The sequence below is a fragment of the Cyprinodon tularosa genome, unplaced genomic scaffold (assembly GCF_016077235.1).
Source record: "Cyprinodon tularosa strain WSP-4 unplaced genomic scaffold, ASM1607723v1 ctg163, whole genome shotgun sequence".
NCBI classification, from domain to species: domain Eukaryota; kingdom Metazoa; phylum Chordata; class Actinopteri; order Cyprinodontiformes; family Cyprinodontidae; genus Cyprinodon; species Cyprinodon tularosa.
This window is the reverse complement of record NW_024038467.1, coordinates 709523-721921: the sequence shown is the minus strand read 5'-3', so window position 1 is coordinate 721921 and position 12399 is coordinate 709523. Positions and strand designations below refer to the sequence as shown.

The 12399-nt window shown below is 39.3% G+C and overlaps 1 protein-coding gene across 6 annotated transcripts; it reads right to left on the bottom strand.

The window, feature by feature from the left end:
• LOC119780630 lies at positions 1-10234 on the bottom strand. Of its 6 annotated transcripts, none has more exons than XM_038280728.1 (8): positions 10053-10234; positions 9892-9955; positions 4224-4270; positions 4098-4131; positions 3985-4007; positions 3817-3904; positions 1669-3111; positions 1-94 (listed from the first exon to the last, which is right to left on the bottom strand). In XM_038280728.1, exons 1-8 carry the CDS (start codon positions 10128-10130, stop codon positions 78-80), a joined length of 1794 nt encoding a protein of 597 aa, XP_038136656.1. In that variant the 5' UTR covers positions 10131-10234; the 3' UTR covers positions 1-77. The 6 variants fall into 6 exon arrangements, with proteins under 6 accessions (XP_038136656.1, XP_038136658.1, XP_038136657.1 ...); XM_038280730.1 differs by having other exon boundaries at positions 3829-3904; XM_038280729.1 differs by having other exon boundaries at positions 3985-4004.
• Positions 10235-12399: the final 2165 nt, after the last annotated feature.

The following is a 12399-nucleotide window of genomic DNA, read 5'->3' as shown; positions in this document are numbered from 1 at the left end:
AAAAAACTTAGATTAGATCTTGGAAAAACGATCCATGAGCAGGTAGGGTAGGTCAACATCTGCAGATGAGTCCTGGTTCATCTGTAGGCTTTGGCTGTTGGGAAAGAAAAACAACCATACTGAAGTCAGGGGAAGTGGAAATACTTGCAGAGGACTTAAATCACCAGAGCAGCCTTTGAAATTTTCATTTTGAAGTGAACATCCTGTTAACATTAAAATATGATTTAAGCACATTGGTGGATCTCAGGTTTATCAGTGCAGGACATGTTTTTATGTCTGTTGCTTACAGTGCATGAAAATCCGACATTGAGTTTCTCTTAATTAGAACAACAGAAGTGCTCTAAAGTTGGGATTATGTCTAATTTTCTGAGAAGGGCCTACTGAAGTCGATGGTTTAGGAACTCAATAGCTAGTGTTCCCTATTCAATGATTCACTGCATCAAGGGATAGTGCCATGGAGGAGATCTCCCTGTGGCTTTGCTGAGGTGTTGAGGAAGCCTGGGTTGGCTGGTTCTGGTGCCTCAGCTTGCTCTTGGCAGTACTTCAGATTTTCTCATGTCAGGCCCCTCAAGACCAGTAACACCTAGGTTATTGAACAAGCGTTCAGTACCTTTAGTAGTGAGGGCAGGTACCAACACTTGCTGGAAAAGATTGTCAGCATCCCCGTAAAGTAGGGGCTGTACTGGCTTTGAGCTTCAGAAAACACTCAGCCAAGCGTCAAGGGCTGGTTATAGTCCTGCAGCAGTGTGTCGCAGTGATTTTTGATTTATGCTCAATATTAAAGCGTGGTTTTTGCTATACACTGTAGGTCTAGATACGGCCGAGGCAATGAGGAAGTGGGGGAGAGTTTAGTCTGACAACGGAGGGACATGACTTCTAGCTGGTCGAACTTGACGAGTTGTTTTCTGCAATCTCGGTCATAAAAACAACAAGCCGGCCTCCTGTCTGGCGGTCTGCGGTCAGTTACAATTTCCGAGAGGTGCACCGGAGGGGCCCGGGACGGCTTTTTGTTCACTGCGACAACTACGCAGAGGACCTGGTTTCAAAGTATAAATCAGCCTTCAGGAGATTATGTGGCACCACTAATAGCTGCCAAAATTTCAAGCAACATGTATACCACACCTCCCATCTTTACTCCAGACTGTGACCTTGACCTCCAGATGAAATGCAAACCTTTCAAGTGAGCGACGGACCTTGGTTAACTGAGCAAGGGTTTCGTTTTAGCCCAGCCAACTCTGACAGGGTTAGTTCTACAGTGGCCTATAAAGGAATGTCACTTTATAGTCACTACTAAATATGTGTGAGGTTGCTTTATTAGCACCGAACTCAATGCAGTCTGGACTAGTTTCCTTCAAAATCTTCTAAAAACTCCAGTTTTTATAAATACCTTTACCTTCCACTTACATTTCAGTGAATGTGCTTGAAGCTGGGGTCAGTAGCAATTACCTTGTATGTTTGCAGTTCTGTAGGTCATAACTTTATTTGAGTTAAAAATCTATAAGTCTACATCTGTATTCTAAATATAAAATCTTTCATTGGCTGCAAGCTATAATAATTAAAGGCTAACAGAAATGAATGAACTGTTTAACGATGCTCTGAGTAATTGCAATGTACCTGTATAACCAAACAAAGGTCTGTATGATCAGCTGGATTCCAGCTGGGGCTCACCTGCAAAGAAAGGCTGGTGTTTGATCAGCCATTCCTCCACATTTTCTGCGGGTTGCTGAGTCTCACTGACGCTGTTAGGGGCTGTACAGAAAGATGGCCCCGCCTCAGACCGAGATAGGCGACGCCGTCTCAGCGTCTCGTTGCTTTGCTTTTTCGACCCCGGGGAGTAGGTAAAGGTATCCTCCCTGAGGCGTTTGGACTGTGGGTGGCTTTCCTCACTCTCCTCCATGTACCACTTACTCAGGTTGGAGCGGTGGGGTGACAAGGCAGGGGTTGCCAAAGACAGGGGGGAGAGGACCCTTCTGGCCTCAGAGCTCCTTCCACACAATCGACAAGGAGGGGCGTTGAAGGCATTGGATTCATTGCAGCACACAAACTTGTGGTAAAGCTTTTTGAAATCCTCATCCACTTGCTTTGGTGACATAGAGAAGGGGCGTGACAGGGAGGAGTCGAAGGAGAGGTGCTGTCTGAAACCCCGGTGGCTCTCTGCTCGCTGGGCTGACAGATGAGAATGGGGCAGCGACTTGGGTGACTGACTGGAGTCATGGGGGTAATGAAGCCCAGCAGACCTCTTTGGAGGAGAAGGCATAAGGATGGCTGGTGATCTAGATGTCATAGGCTCTGTCGAACCATAACCATTGGGGCTTCTGGAAAATGCATGAGGTGACCTACTGAGGGTTCCCATTCTGCTTGCCTTAAAAGGACTCTGCCTGTCTTGGGAGCTGTAAATGTAAGGCACAGAGGGAGCTTCTGCTACGTAGGTTGAAACATACGCTGACTGTGAAGAACCAGATAGCCCTTTTCTCTTGAAGAACTGATCCATGGATGATTCAGCATCAGAGCAGTGGCACTTTGAAGGAGTGGCAGCATTGATGGGAATTTGCTCCTCAAAGTGGGACTTTTTGCATGGGGGGCTCTGCTCAAGCACAAAGAAAGTCTCATTCAATGAAACCTGTGTTGGGTTGGCTTTGTCAGACATGCTCATTACGCTGCAGGGATGCAAGGTCTCTCCAATCGACAATCTTCTCTTCCTTCCAGGAAACTGCCGTCTGGGACTCAGGGTCGTCACAGTTGATAGGATAGGATGAGGCATTGTTTCAATCCCCATACTCTTTGAAAGGCTGCCTGATCCCTCTCTGACCAGCCTCTTACTGCTTGAGACTTTTGTACCATCATAAGCTGGTCTTGCTGTGAGGTCAAATGTGCTGTTCAGGATTCCTTTAGGCCTCTGCCTCCATCTGCGGTACCTCCTCACCACAGAGCCGGCGGCCACAGAGACAGCCTGCCGATGCCAGGCTCTTCTTATCCGACTGACCATCGTTGGGTAGAGCTCAGCCAGGGAGTAGCTCTGGCTACTCACATCTCCATCCTGGTCCGGTGGCTGGGGCTCGTTCTCTGACCAATTCCAGCAGCTTTCATCCAACAAGCGCATTGCCTTATCTGCTGGATATTATCACAGACAACAAATATCTACATCAGATCTTCACAGTACTTAACAAAACTATTCACACCTCTCAAAATGGTTCCTGGTCTGTCAAATTACATGCAAAAACTCCAATGTAGTAAGGGGATTTTATCCAATAGAGCAGAACTAATAAAAAGTTCTGCATGATTATTGAGTGGAAACTCCCACATGACTTACAACTCATACGTTTCGCCCCAAAGAACAATCTCTTTCCAAATAAAGCTGAAAGTCTTAACCAGCTTGGCTCGGTTAAAAACTGAGTGTTTTAGATCCTAACAAACGCAATTTCTGCTATTAACAACAAACTGAATAACCCCACAATTAATAACCCACAGGTTCATGAATTAGCTTCTCCTAAAACATTGGATAAACCATAAAAAAAAAAGCTTCTTAATACATTTGAGGCAATGATTACTACTGTTCAGTTCTGGCCTGATCCAACTAGGGCACTTCTTCCAAATGTTTGCTTTGAGTGTTACATAGAACAGGGGAAAGTAAAAACAGGACATCTGCTGGATTTATAATCAGCTTTCTTCTCTAATTTCCTATATGAAAGCCAGATGTGCACAATTCAACACCAATAGCTAAATCTGTCCCCTAAATATGTGAATTTATTCATTAGTATAAGAGTGACATTTTTTTTCCTTCTTAAATTCAATAATAAGAACTTTCTGTATCCTAACCGCCATCCTTACCGCCATTGTCCTCAGGAAGTTCCGTGCTGTAGACACTTTGGTTTTCCGATTCATCATCATCATGGGGAAAATGTAACTATTAAGAAAAGCACACTCTGTTATTACTATTAAAGATATTCTTAGCATGATTGTCAGATATTTACAAATATGTTTTACCTCAGAGTTTGAAGATGTATCTGCTACAAAGAAATATAGACATGGTTTAAGACAGACCAGCACCCAAAAAAGTAAATCTTTAATAGTTTTATTAAGATATTATGTAAACTTACAGTTTAAGGATTGATCCTCTAGATCTGGCTGGGTCTAAGGAGAGAATACATGTAGGTCTCTGATATAATATATATAAATTTCAAAAGACAGCACATATGCATTTTATGACTAAATCAATCACAAACCTTTGACTTTAGAAACTTGTTGGAACGTCCCACGTACGATACAAGAGCTGTGAAATGAAATAAAAAAGAAACACATTAATTTTAAATATGTGATCCACAAAATAACTTATTTTGTCAGCAATTAAATGTTTGCAATAGTTAAAGGTCAATGAATTTAAAATGGAGAAAGTGAGTTATGTTTTATCTGGGGCAGGTATGAGCGGGATGTGGAAGGTAGAAGGAGAAGCGAGTTAACGTGGCAAACAAAAGAAGTCGGTAGGATTTGATTTGATTTTGATGGATCGCATAAGCTGTACATCGACTATAGCAACATGGCTTTCTACATCAGGAAGAAATATTGGAAATGAGAAGGAATGGATGATATCAACATCATCACAAATGAAAAGAGCACTTAGGAAGAGACAAGAAAGGACAACAGTTTAGTGGGAAGAAAGTGAGGGAAGAGCAGAAGTTTGCAAAAGGAAAAACAAACGAGTGAGTTCAAGAGAGCAGGATGACTACCATAGAAGTAGAATTTAAAATCATGGTGGAATTCAAGCAAGAGGGGCGATATATATTCATAGAGAAAATCAAAACAGAAGAGTGCTAATACATGCTGTCAGTGAATCACAACAACAGAAGATAATCAAAATAAAAACCCTGATGGGGCAAAGAACTAAAACATACCATATTTCACGACTATAAGGCGCATATAAACGTCTTTTTTTCTCCTCAAAATGTGCGGCGCGCCCTTTGGTGCGGTGCGCCCTATGTGTGTTGTTACTGCGGACTTTTGAGACCACCTCATTGAGAAGATGATGAAAGAGTGGCTGAGGGAGGTGAATGTAAGAAGACCAGGTGGGTTTTTTTTCACTCATCACCATTGCTGTTAATCTGGGAGTCCATGCGTGCCCATCTCATCAACCAATCAGAGAAGCTGATCTGGGAGCTGACAGCGAGACAGACACATCGCTGATGATACACATATACAAAGCGCTGTGATCGCTCCTCTGAAACAGTTTATTGACGCCTACTTAACTTAACCTGCCAACAGAATATGTTTGCTTTTATTATCCAGTTTTCAGGTGGATTTTCCCACTTAAAAACATATTAAAAAGACCTTATTCCGACTGATCACAGCAAATATAGCTGCAAGGTGTATTTAATACAAAGTATTAATCAAACCTGGGAGCTGGCCTTGAGACAGACACCGCTCTGATGACATATGATATTAAGGCAAATGAAAAGGGCTGGATGGATGAGGAGATGAAGAAAGCGTGAGGAGACCAGGTGTTTTTTTCACCATCGCTGTTAATCTGTGACTCCATGCGTGCCCATCTCACAGCCGATGTGAAAAAAAGGTGAAACAAATGAAGGCTGTGCTCGCCGTTATCCCGGGGGTCTGACAAAGGAATTTCAACCGCTCGACATCGGTGTGAACCGGCCGTTCAAAGTAAGGCTGCGAGCGGCGTGGGAGCGATGGATAAGACGGAGACCACAGTTTCACGAAAAGTGGAAGGCAGCGCCGGGCAAGTTACGCCACCGTTTGCGGATGGATTGTTGATGCTTGGACTAACGTGTCTGCTGGCACTGTTGTGTGAGCTTTTTGCAAAAGCCGGCATCATATCCGAGGAGCCGCCCGGCATGGAAAGTGACTCTGACAGCGAAGAAGGGGAAACTGGCATGTCTGATTTAGCGCAGCTGTTTAATTCAGAAACAGAGGATGATGACTTCGATGGGTTGGATTAATACTTTGTAATAAATACTTGAATAAAGCACAATCATACTCAGTTTTGCTCCAGCTCTATTTTTCTACCTGAAAACTTAATTAAACAGCAGCCTCTGGGCTGGGTAGCCTCCGGGATTCACCGCGGCAGCTGGTAGGTGTTTTTCATCTAAATAATCTAAACTGCAGGGAGCAGGATGATAAAAGCAAACATATTCTGTCGGCAGGTTTCAGGATTTTAGGTTAATTTATGCGTCAATAAACTGTTTCAGAGGAGTGATCACAGCCCTGTGTCATCAGCGATGTGTCTGTCTCGCGGCCAGCTCCCAGGTTTGAATAATACTTCGTAATAAATACATGAATAAAGCACAGTCATACTCAGTTTTGCTCCCGCTCTATTTTTAAATACGCAGTAGAGGTATTTAAAAGTGGTAGAGGACATGTACCTGTATATAAAAAACGTGCCCTATAATCCGGTGCGCTTATGTGTATGTTAAACACAGAAATGGCACACAAAACTGAGACTGCGCCTTTTAGTACGGTGCGCCTTATGGTCGTGAAAATACGGTACATTCCAGGATCTTTAGAAAGGTCGAGAGGAGTCATTTCAGGATGACATCATACACGCGTCGATTTGTTTTTAAAACATATAAATATAAAAAAATATAACTGCGGATGTCTGGAGGACAGTGATTCGCCTACATATTATGAATGCTGGCGTGCCATAAAGAATAAATGATGAACAGTTTAGTTTGTGCCTTCAAGTCATTGCCCATAGAAAGACATTACTTGGATATAACCTAACCGAATATCTTCAGAACGGCTCCAAATGACACAAAACTCATATGGGTGAGTAGAACATGACATAATGACGTAAAATCAAGGGCCCAATGTAAAAAAAAAAACTGCATTCCCCTTTTAAATGCTGCACGTTCTAGCATACCAAACATAAAAGTAAAAGAAAAAAAAGTAGTTCCTTGGTAGGATGAGGAATGTAATAGAGTAGTTAAAGATCGTATTCAAAATAATGCAGAAAAATTTAAGAAACAAAAACCGTATTTAATAGAAAACGAAAAGAGCAATGGTTCGTAAAACTATTAAGGAAGCAAAAAAGAAAATAGAGAGAAAATTGTTTCCCAATAGGTTCAGAAATAAAATGACAGAATTTAGGAAAAGGACGGGCAAAAGGAATGATGTTAGAATACCAGCCTTAGATGGAGGTCAGGAGATGTCTTTAAGTAAAGATAAGGCAGATTTATTAGGTGCGACATTTTCTGCCTAATGAAGAACATCTTACAGACATTCATAGACGGGGAAAAAGAGAAATATAGATATAGGAACAATTACATTATATGGACATCCGTTGGAAAGGGTAGCAGAATTTAAATATCTAGTTTAAAATATACATTTCTAAAAAAAATCAGACCAACAATCTGTTTTCAAAGCAGAAATGGTGGCAGTTATACTAAGCTTATAATGGGTAGAGGAAGTTAGACAAGACAGGGTGGTGGCCTGTACAGATTCCAAAGCAGTTTAGAAAGTATTCAGAAAGAAGGAAATAATAGAAAAGGTTTAGTATTAGAAATTCAGCACAGTCTGTTTAGATTATATAAGGGTATATGTTAGGCGCCAGCACATGAAGGTGGAAAAGGCAATAAAAAAGGCAGATAAATCAGCAAAAAGGGCTTTAGAGGGGACAATAGTGGTTACAATTCCTTTAGGGCAAGGGAAATTACTTGTTAAAAGTAAAGAAATTGAAAAATGGCAAAAAAAAATGTGAAATGAAGAAAAGAAAGGACGAAGATTATATAAAGTACAAAAGTCAGTATTAAAGAGAAATATTAATGATAGAAACAGAAGGGAAGAACTAACAATGAATAATTAGATTAAGAGAGTGTAATACCTATTTAAAAGACAATTTATATTTAATATGGAGGAAAAATAACGATAAATGTGAAGAAAGAGAATGAAGAACACAAATTGAGGAACTATAAAACTTATGAACATGAAAGGGAAAAATCAAGAATAATGGTTGGAATGAAAGGAAAAAGGTGACGTCATATATATATAAAAAATATAACCTGCGGATGTCTGGGGGACAGTGATTAGCCTGCATGTTATGAATGCTGGCGTACCATAAATGATAAATTATGAACAGTTTAGTTTGTGCCTTTAACTTGTTGCCCATATACTACAAAACCAAATATCTTAGGAACAGCTTCAAATGACACAAAACTAATATGGGTGACTAGAACATGATGTTATAACGTAAAATCAAGGGGCCAATGTACAAAGAAAAAAAAAAGTGTTCCCTTTTAAGGGAAATTAAGGAAATATAAAGTATATTTACAGATTAAGGAAAACATTATTTATCTTCAGAAAGAAAATAAATAGAATTTGATAAATGTAAAATAGTGTCGCTACACACTCATGTACAGTTGCTGGCGGTATGCACCTAAAAGTTTATTGCGATCCGCCATTATAGAAAAGAAGAAGAATGTTTTAGCTGGGGTGCAAACACTGATCTCTATTCACCGAGTTACTGATAGCCCACACAAAGTGGAGCCATTGGCTGCCATATTGGTACCCCCCCACAGAGACATAAAAATGCTGCAAAAACAAGCAGTTTGCCAGTTGTAGGAAGATGTTTTTAAAGGTAAAGAAAAAAAACAGAACAAAAAAAACTAAAATGTTAGACCTTTAAATATAAAGTCATATGTTTATGACTGTTTTTAAATATTTTTTACTGTTTTTAAAAAAATGAAATTGTCTAGAGAGCTGTTTTTAACAAAATTTCTTTTTGTTTTACACTTGTGTATACAAAATGACAAATCTGTCCAAATCTATCGAAGGTAACTTTAGTGTACCAAGAAAATCCATATACTACACGCCAATGTTTCCTATAGTATAGTACAGGCATCCCCAAAGTCAGTCATGGAGGGATGCTGTCCTGCAGGTTTTAGAGGTTTTGCTGCTCCAGCACAGCTGATTTACATTGATAGTTGATTAAAAGGCTTTTGCTGAACTTCAATCATCATAATCAGCTGTGCTAAAGCAGAGAAACCTCTAAAAGCGGCAGGACAGCGGCCCTTGAGGACCGACTTAGGGGATGCCTGGTATAGTATGTATCGTAACATTAGTCTGACTATCTGGGACTGACTCGAAGACATTGACTAAGTTAGCTTTTGACATTGTGTCTAATGTTAGAAAATAAAAAGTAAATGGAAAGTAATTCACTGTAAAATGTCAATGTAGTAATTCTTTATTAAGTGGATGATGCTGTCGTTTTTGTAGTGTTTGTTGTATTTCTCATTTAAAAAAGTAATGTACTGCAATATATTGCATGTTATATTGACGAAAAAAAGCTACTCAAACATTTTGAAGGCTAATGTACAAAGACAGCATAAGAGTATATAGCATCACGCAAAAAGGAAAACACTATAGATTAACAGACATGTACTTGTAATTCAGTCTTGATGTGAACTCTTGAAATTATATGTAATTACAACAATGTCATCAATACATGTATATCAATTTAACACTTTGGGCACATCTGTATTATTATGCTGTGATGGGTTTGTATAAAAAGTCATATTAAATGATTTATAGACTTAACCGACTTCATTACAAATAAGCAATGGCATGTGCCAATGTTTGTTTTTATCATAAATTACAGTAATCTACTAATGCTATGAAACAGCAAGTGTGTGTCCAAGTGATGAATTTATCTTTATTTAAAAGTCTTAAGGCCCCCTGAAAATGAGAACATCATCGTTGTTTGATGCTGTAGCGCATGTGTTGTTAACATTGCCAGCGGTCTAACTAGGAGTACCAATATGGCGGCTTCACTCCAGCACTCTATGCCAGCACGTACTACCAACGGTCTATCAGCAACAGCAGCAACACGACAGCAGATGGCGACGAAGGTAACCCTTTTTAAATCGAAAACATAGTCATACTCACTCTTTGTTGTTATTTTGCTGATGTCCACATCTATCGCCTCGTCTTCATCGTTAAGTTTTGAATACTGTTTAAAATATATATAAATATTAGCATACATTATGTGTACAACACTTTAACAGCAGTATGCTGTATAAAAGACAGAACTGTTGCCGCAAACAGACCTTGTCGACGATTCTATCCAGAGTCCTCTTAAACTCGGCTGTATTATCATTTAAGTGTTTAAGGAAATTCAGTTCCATCCCGCGATTTAACAATATGGAAGGGCCTAAAATAGAAAAAGTTTCGACCAACAGCGTAAAAAGGGGCTCTAAGTTTGAAGTTCTTCTTCATCCTTCTCATTTAAATTTAGGGGGGTCGGGAAACAGCGGGAATGTGTATTACCGCCACCTACTGGTGTCTGGTGCAATATCACAGTGCTGTTCTACCAAAGGAAAAATATAAAAAATATAAAACAAGTCGGATTTGATAAAGCGTCCAATCATGGTCACCATTTTTTTTATTATTAATGTCAATAAATCTATTAAGATTGTAATTACTTAAATAAAACCTAATTTTGATTTCATTGGTGATAGTAATTCTTTCCGATCCACGTCAACTGCATCACTAGTTCCTTACTGAATTACTACCTTTTATTTAAACAAGTCAACTCCAGAAAATGATCAAAAAACAATAGCCGAGTTGTTGATGAATAATGAAAATTTTTCTTAATCATTAAATATTACAAGTTTGCTCTCTGGAGTGAACAGATCTTTAAACTTCCCAATATAATATGTTGTTTAAAATTTACTTGACTTTATTAATTATTTTCTACATTTAAATATAGCAGGAATTTGATGTTGAATTAGCTTTTTTTTCTTGCCAAGTTATTTTTGAAAAACAGCTACTAGAATTATATTTAGATTAGAATTATACTTTACATCTACTTGTTGTTGTTTAGTCTCGTTAGTTTACCTCGATTAGAACTTAATTAATATTTTCTTTTAGCTATAAAGAGACATGTAGCTTCTAACCAATTATTAAAAATAATTGTTTGTAAATCAGAGGAACAAAAAAGGAAAGTTATGTTCATTGAAACCATTTGCAAGAAGAGAGTGGAAAATAGAAGAATTGTAGGAGAAAATAAAGGTTCTAGAGGAGTTATTTATGGAATTCCACTAAACGAAGACCTTGAAAAATTTAAATGTAATATTCGAAATTTTGAAGTTAGCAGGATCAAGAGGTTACAGAAAACAATAAATGAGAGAGTTGAACGTCTTCCTGGTCTTCTGGAATTTTCTACTTCAGAGGTTCCTGACAAAGTGAAGATAGGATATATGAGTTATCCAGTTAGGCCCTATGTTCCTCTCCCACTTCGATGCTTTAAGTGTCAGAAGTACGGACACATTGCTGCAGTGTGTAGGGGCAAACAGAAATGTTTAAAATGTGGAGGGGAGCACAAAGTTCAGGATTGTACTGAGGGAGCAGAGGAAAAATGCTGTAATTGTGGTGAGCAACACAGGGCAACTTATGGAGGGTGTGTGGTCAGGAAAGGGGCAGTTGAGGTTCAAAATGTTAAATCAACAAACAACTTATTATATGCTGAAGCAGTAAAGAAGGTTCAGGAACAACATAAAAAACCCACGGGAGACATACAAATACTGAGGAAAGAGCAAGAACAGCATGGGGGAATCAGTAACTTGATAGATTTCGATAAACTGATTTTATTCATTACATACAGTATGCAATTCATTGTACGGACCAGGTCAAACAGAAAACGGAAAAATCAAGATCATTGTAAAAGGAGCTGAACATTTTCTAGGGATGAGGAATAGGGCTTGGTATTTTCGCCAAATTCCAAATTCGATTTTGATTCATACAGTTCTAAATCGATTAATGATCGACTGAAGGTGTCCTGATTTTTGACATTCTACCATTGAAAGCCACGACACTGCTGCCATCAACACCCTTGTTTATAGATGCTGGAGATCGGCCTGTTTTCCAGTGTAGTCCTGTTTCTCTGACCATGACTGGCTGAATGTGCTCTCTTCATCCTCTGACATGGGAGCTGGCTCGGAGCTCGTCTGCCTGGCTGGGGGCTTTTACAGCTGCTTTTTGTGTCTCTGCTTCTGTCTACTTGAACCCCAGTCGGCCTCAGCAGATGGCCGCTCACACTGAGCATGGTTCTGCTGAAGGTTTCTTCCTGTTAAAAGGGAGTTTTTCCTCTCCACTGTTGCATACTCGCATGCTTAGTGTGAGGGATTTTTTTCGAGTCAATGAGTCAATACAATCAACTGGTCCTTAGATAGAAAACTTTGAATCAATTTTACTGTATGATCTTGTTGAACTGTAAAGTGCCTTGAGATGACATGTGTTGTGAAATTGGCGCTATATAAATAAACTGATATTGAATTGAATTGAAGATTGTACCATGGTGGACACCAGAATGTGATCAGGTTATCAAATCTAGAAATAAAGTTTGAAAAGAAACCATAATTTCCTGAATCTTACTGATTATAAAAAGAAACATGC

What these genes read in the sequence shown, in the direction of transcription:
- LOC119780630 (XM_038280728.1), bottom strand. Translation starts at nt 10,130, where the DNA reads ATGGAACTGAATTTCCTTAAACACTTAAATGATAATACAGCCGAGTTT. An exon ending in TGGATAGAATCGTCGACAAG is followed by an intron (nt 9,956 to 10,052) that starts GTCTGTTTGCGG and finishes TATTTTAAACAG; the next exon opens with TATTCAAAACTTAACGATGA. An exon ending in ACAAGTTTCTAAAGTCAAAG is followed by an intron (nt 4,132 to 4,223) that starts GTTTGTGATTGA and finishes TTCTCTCCTTAG; the next exon opens with ACCCAGCCAGATCTAGAGGA.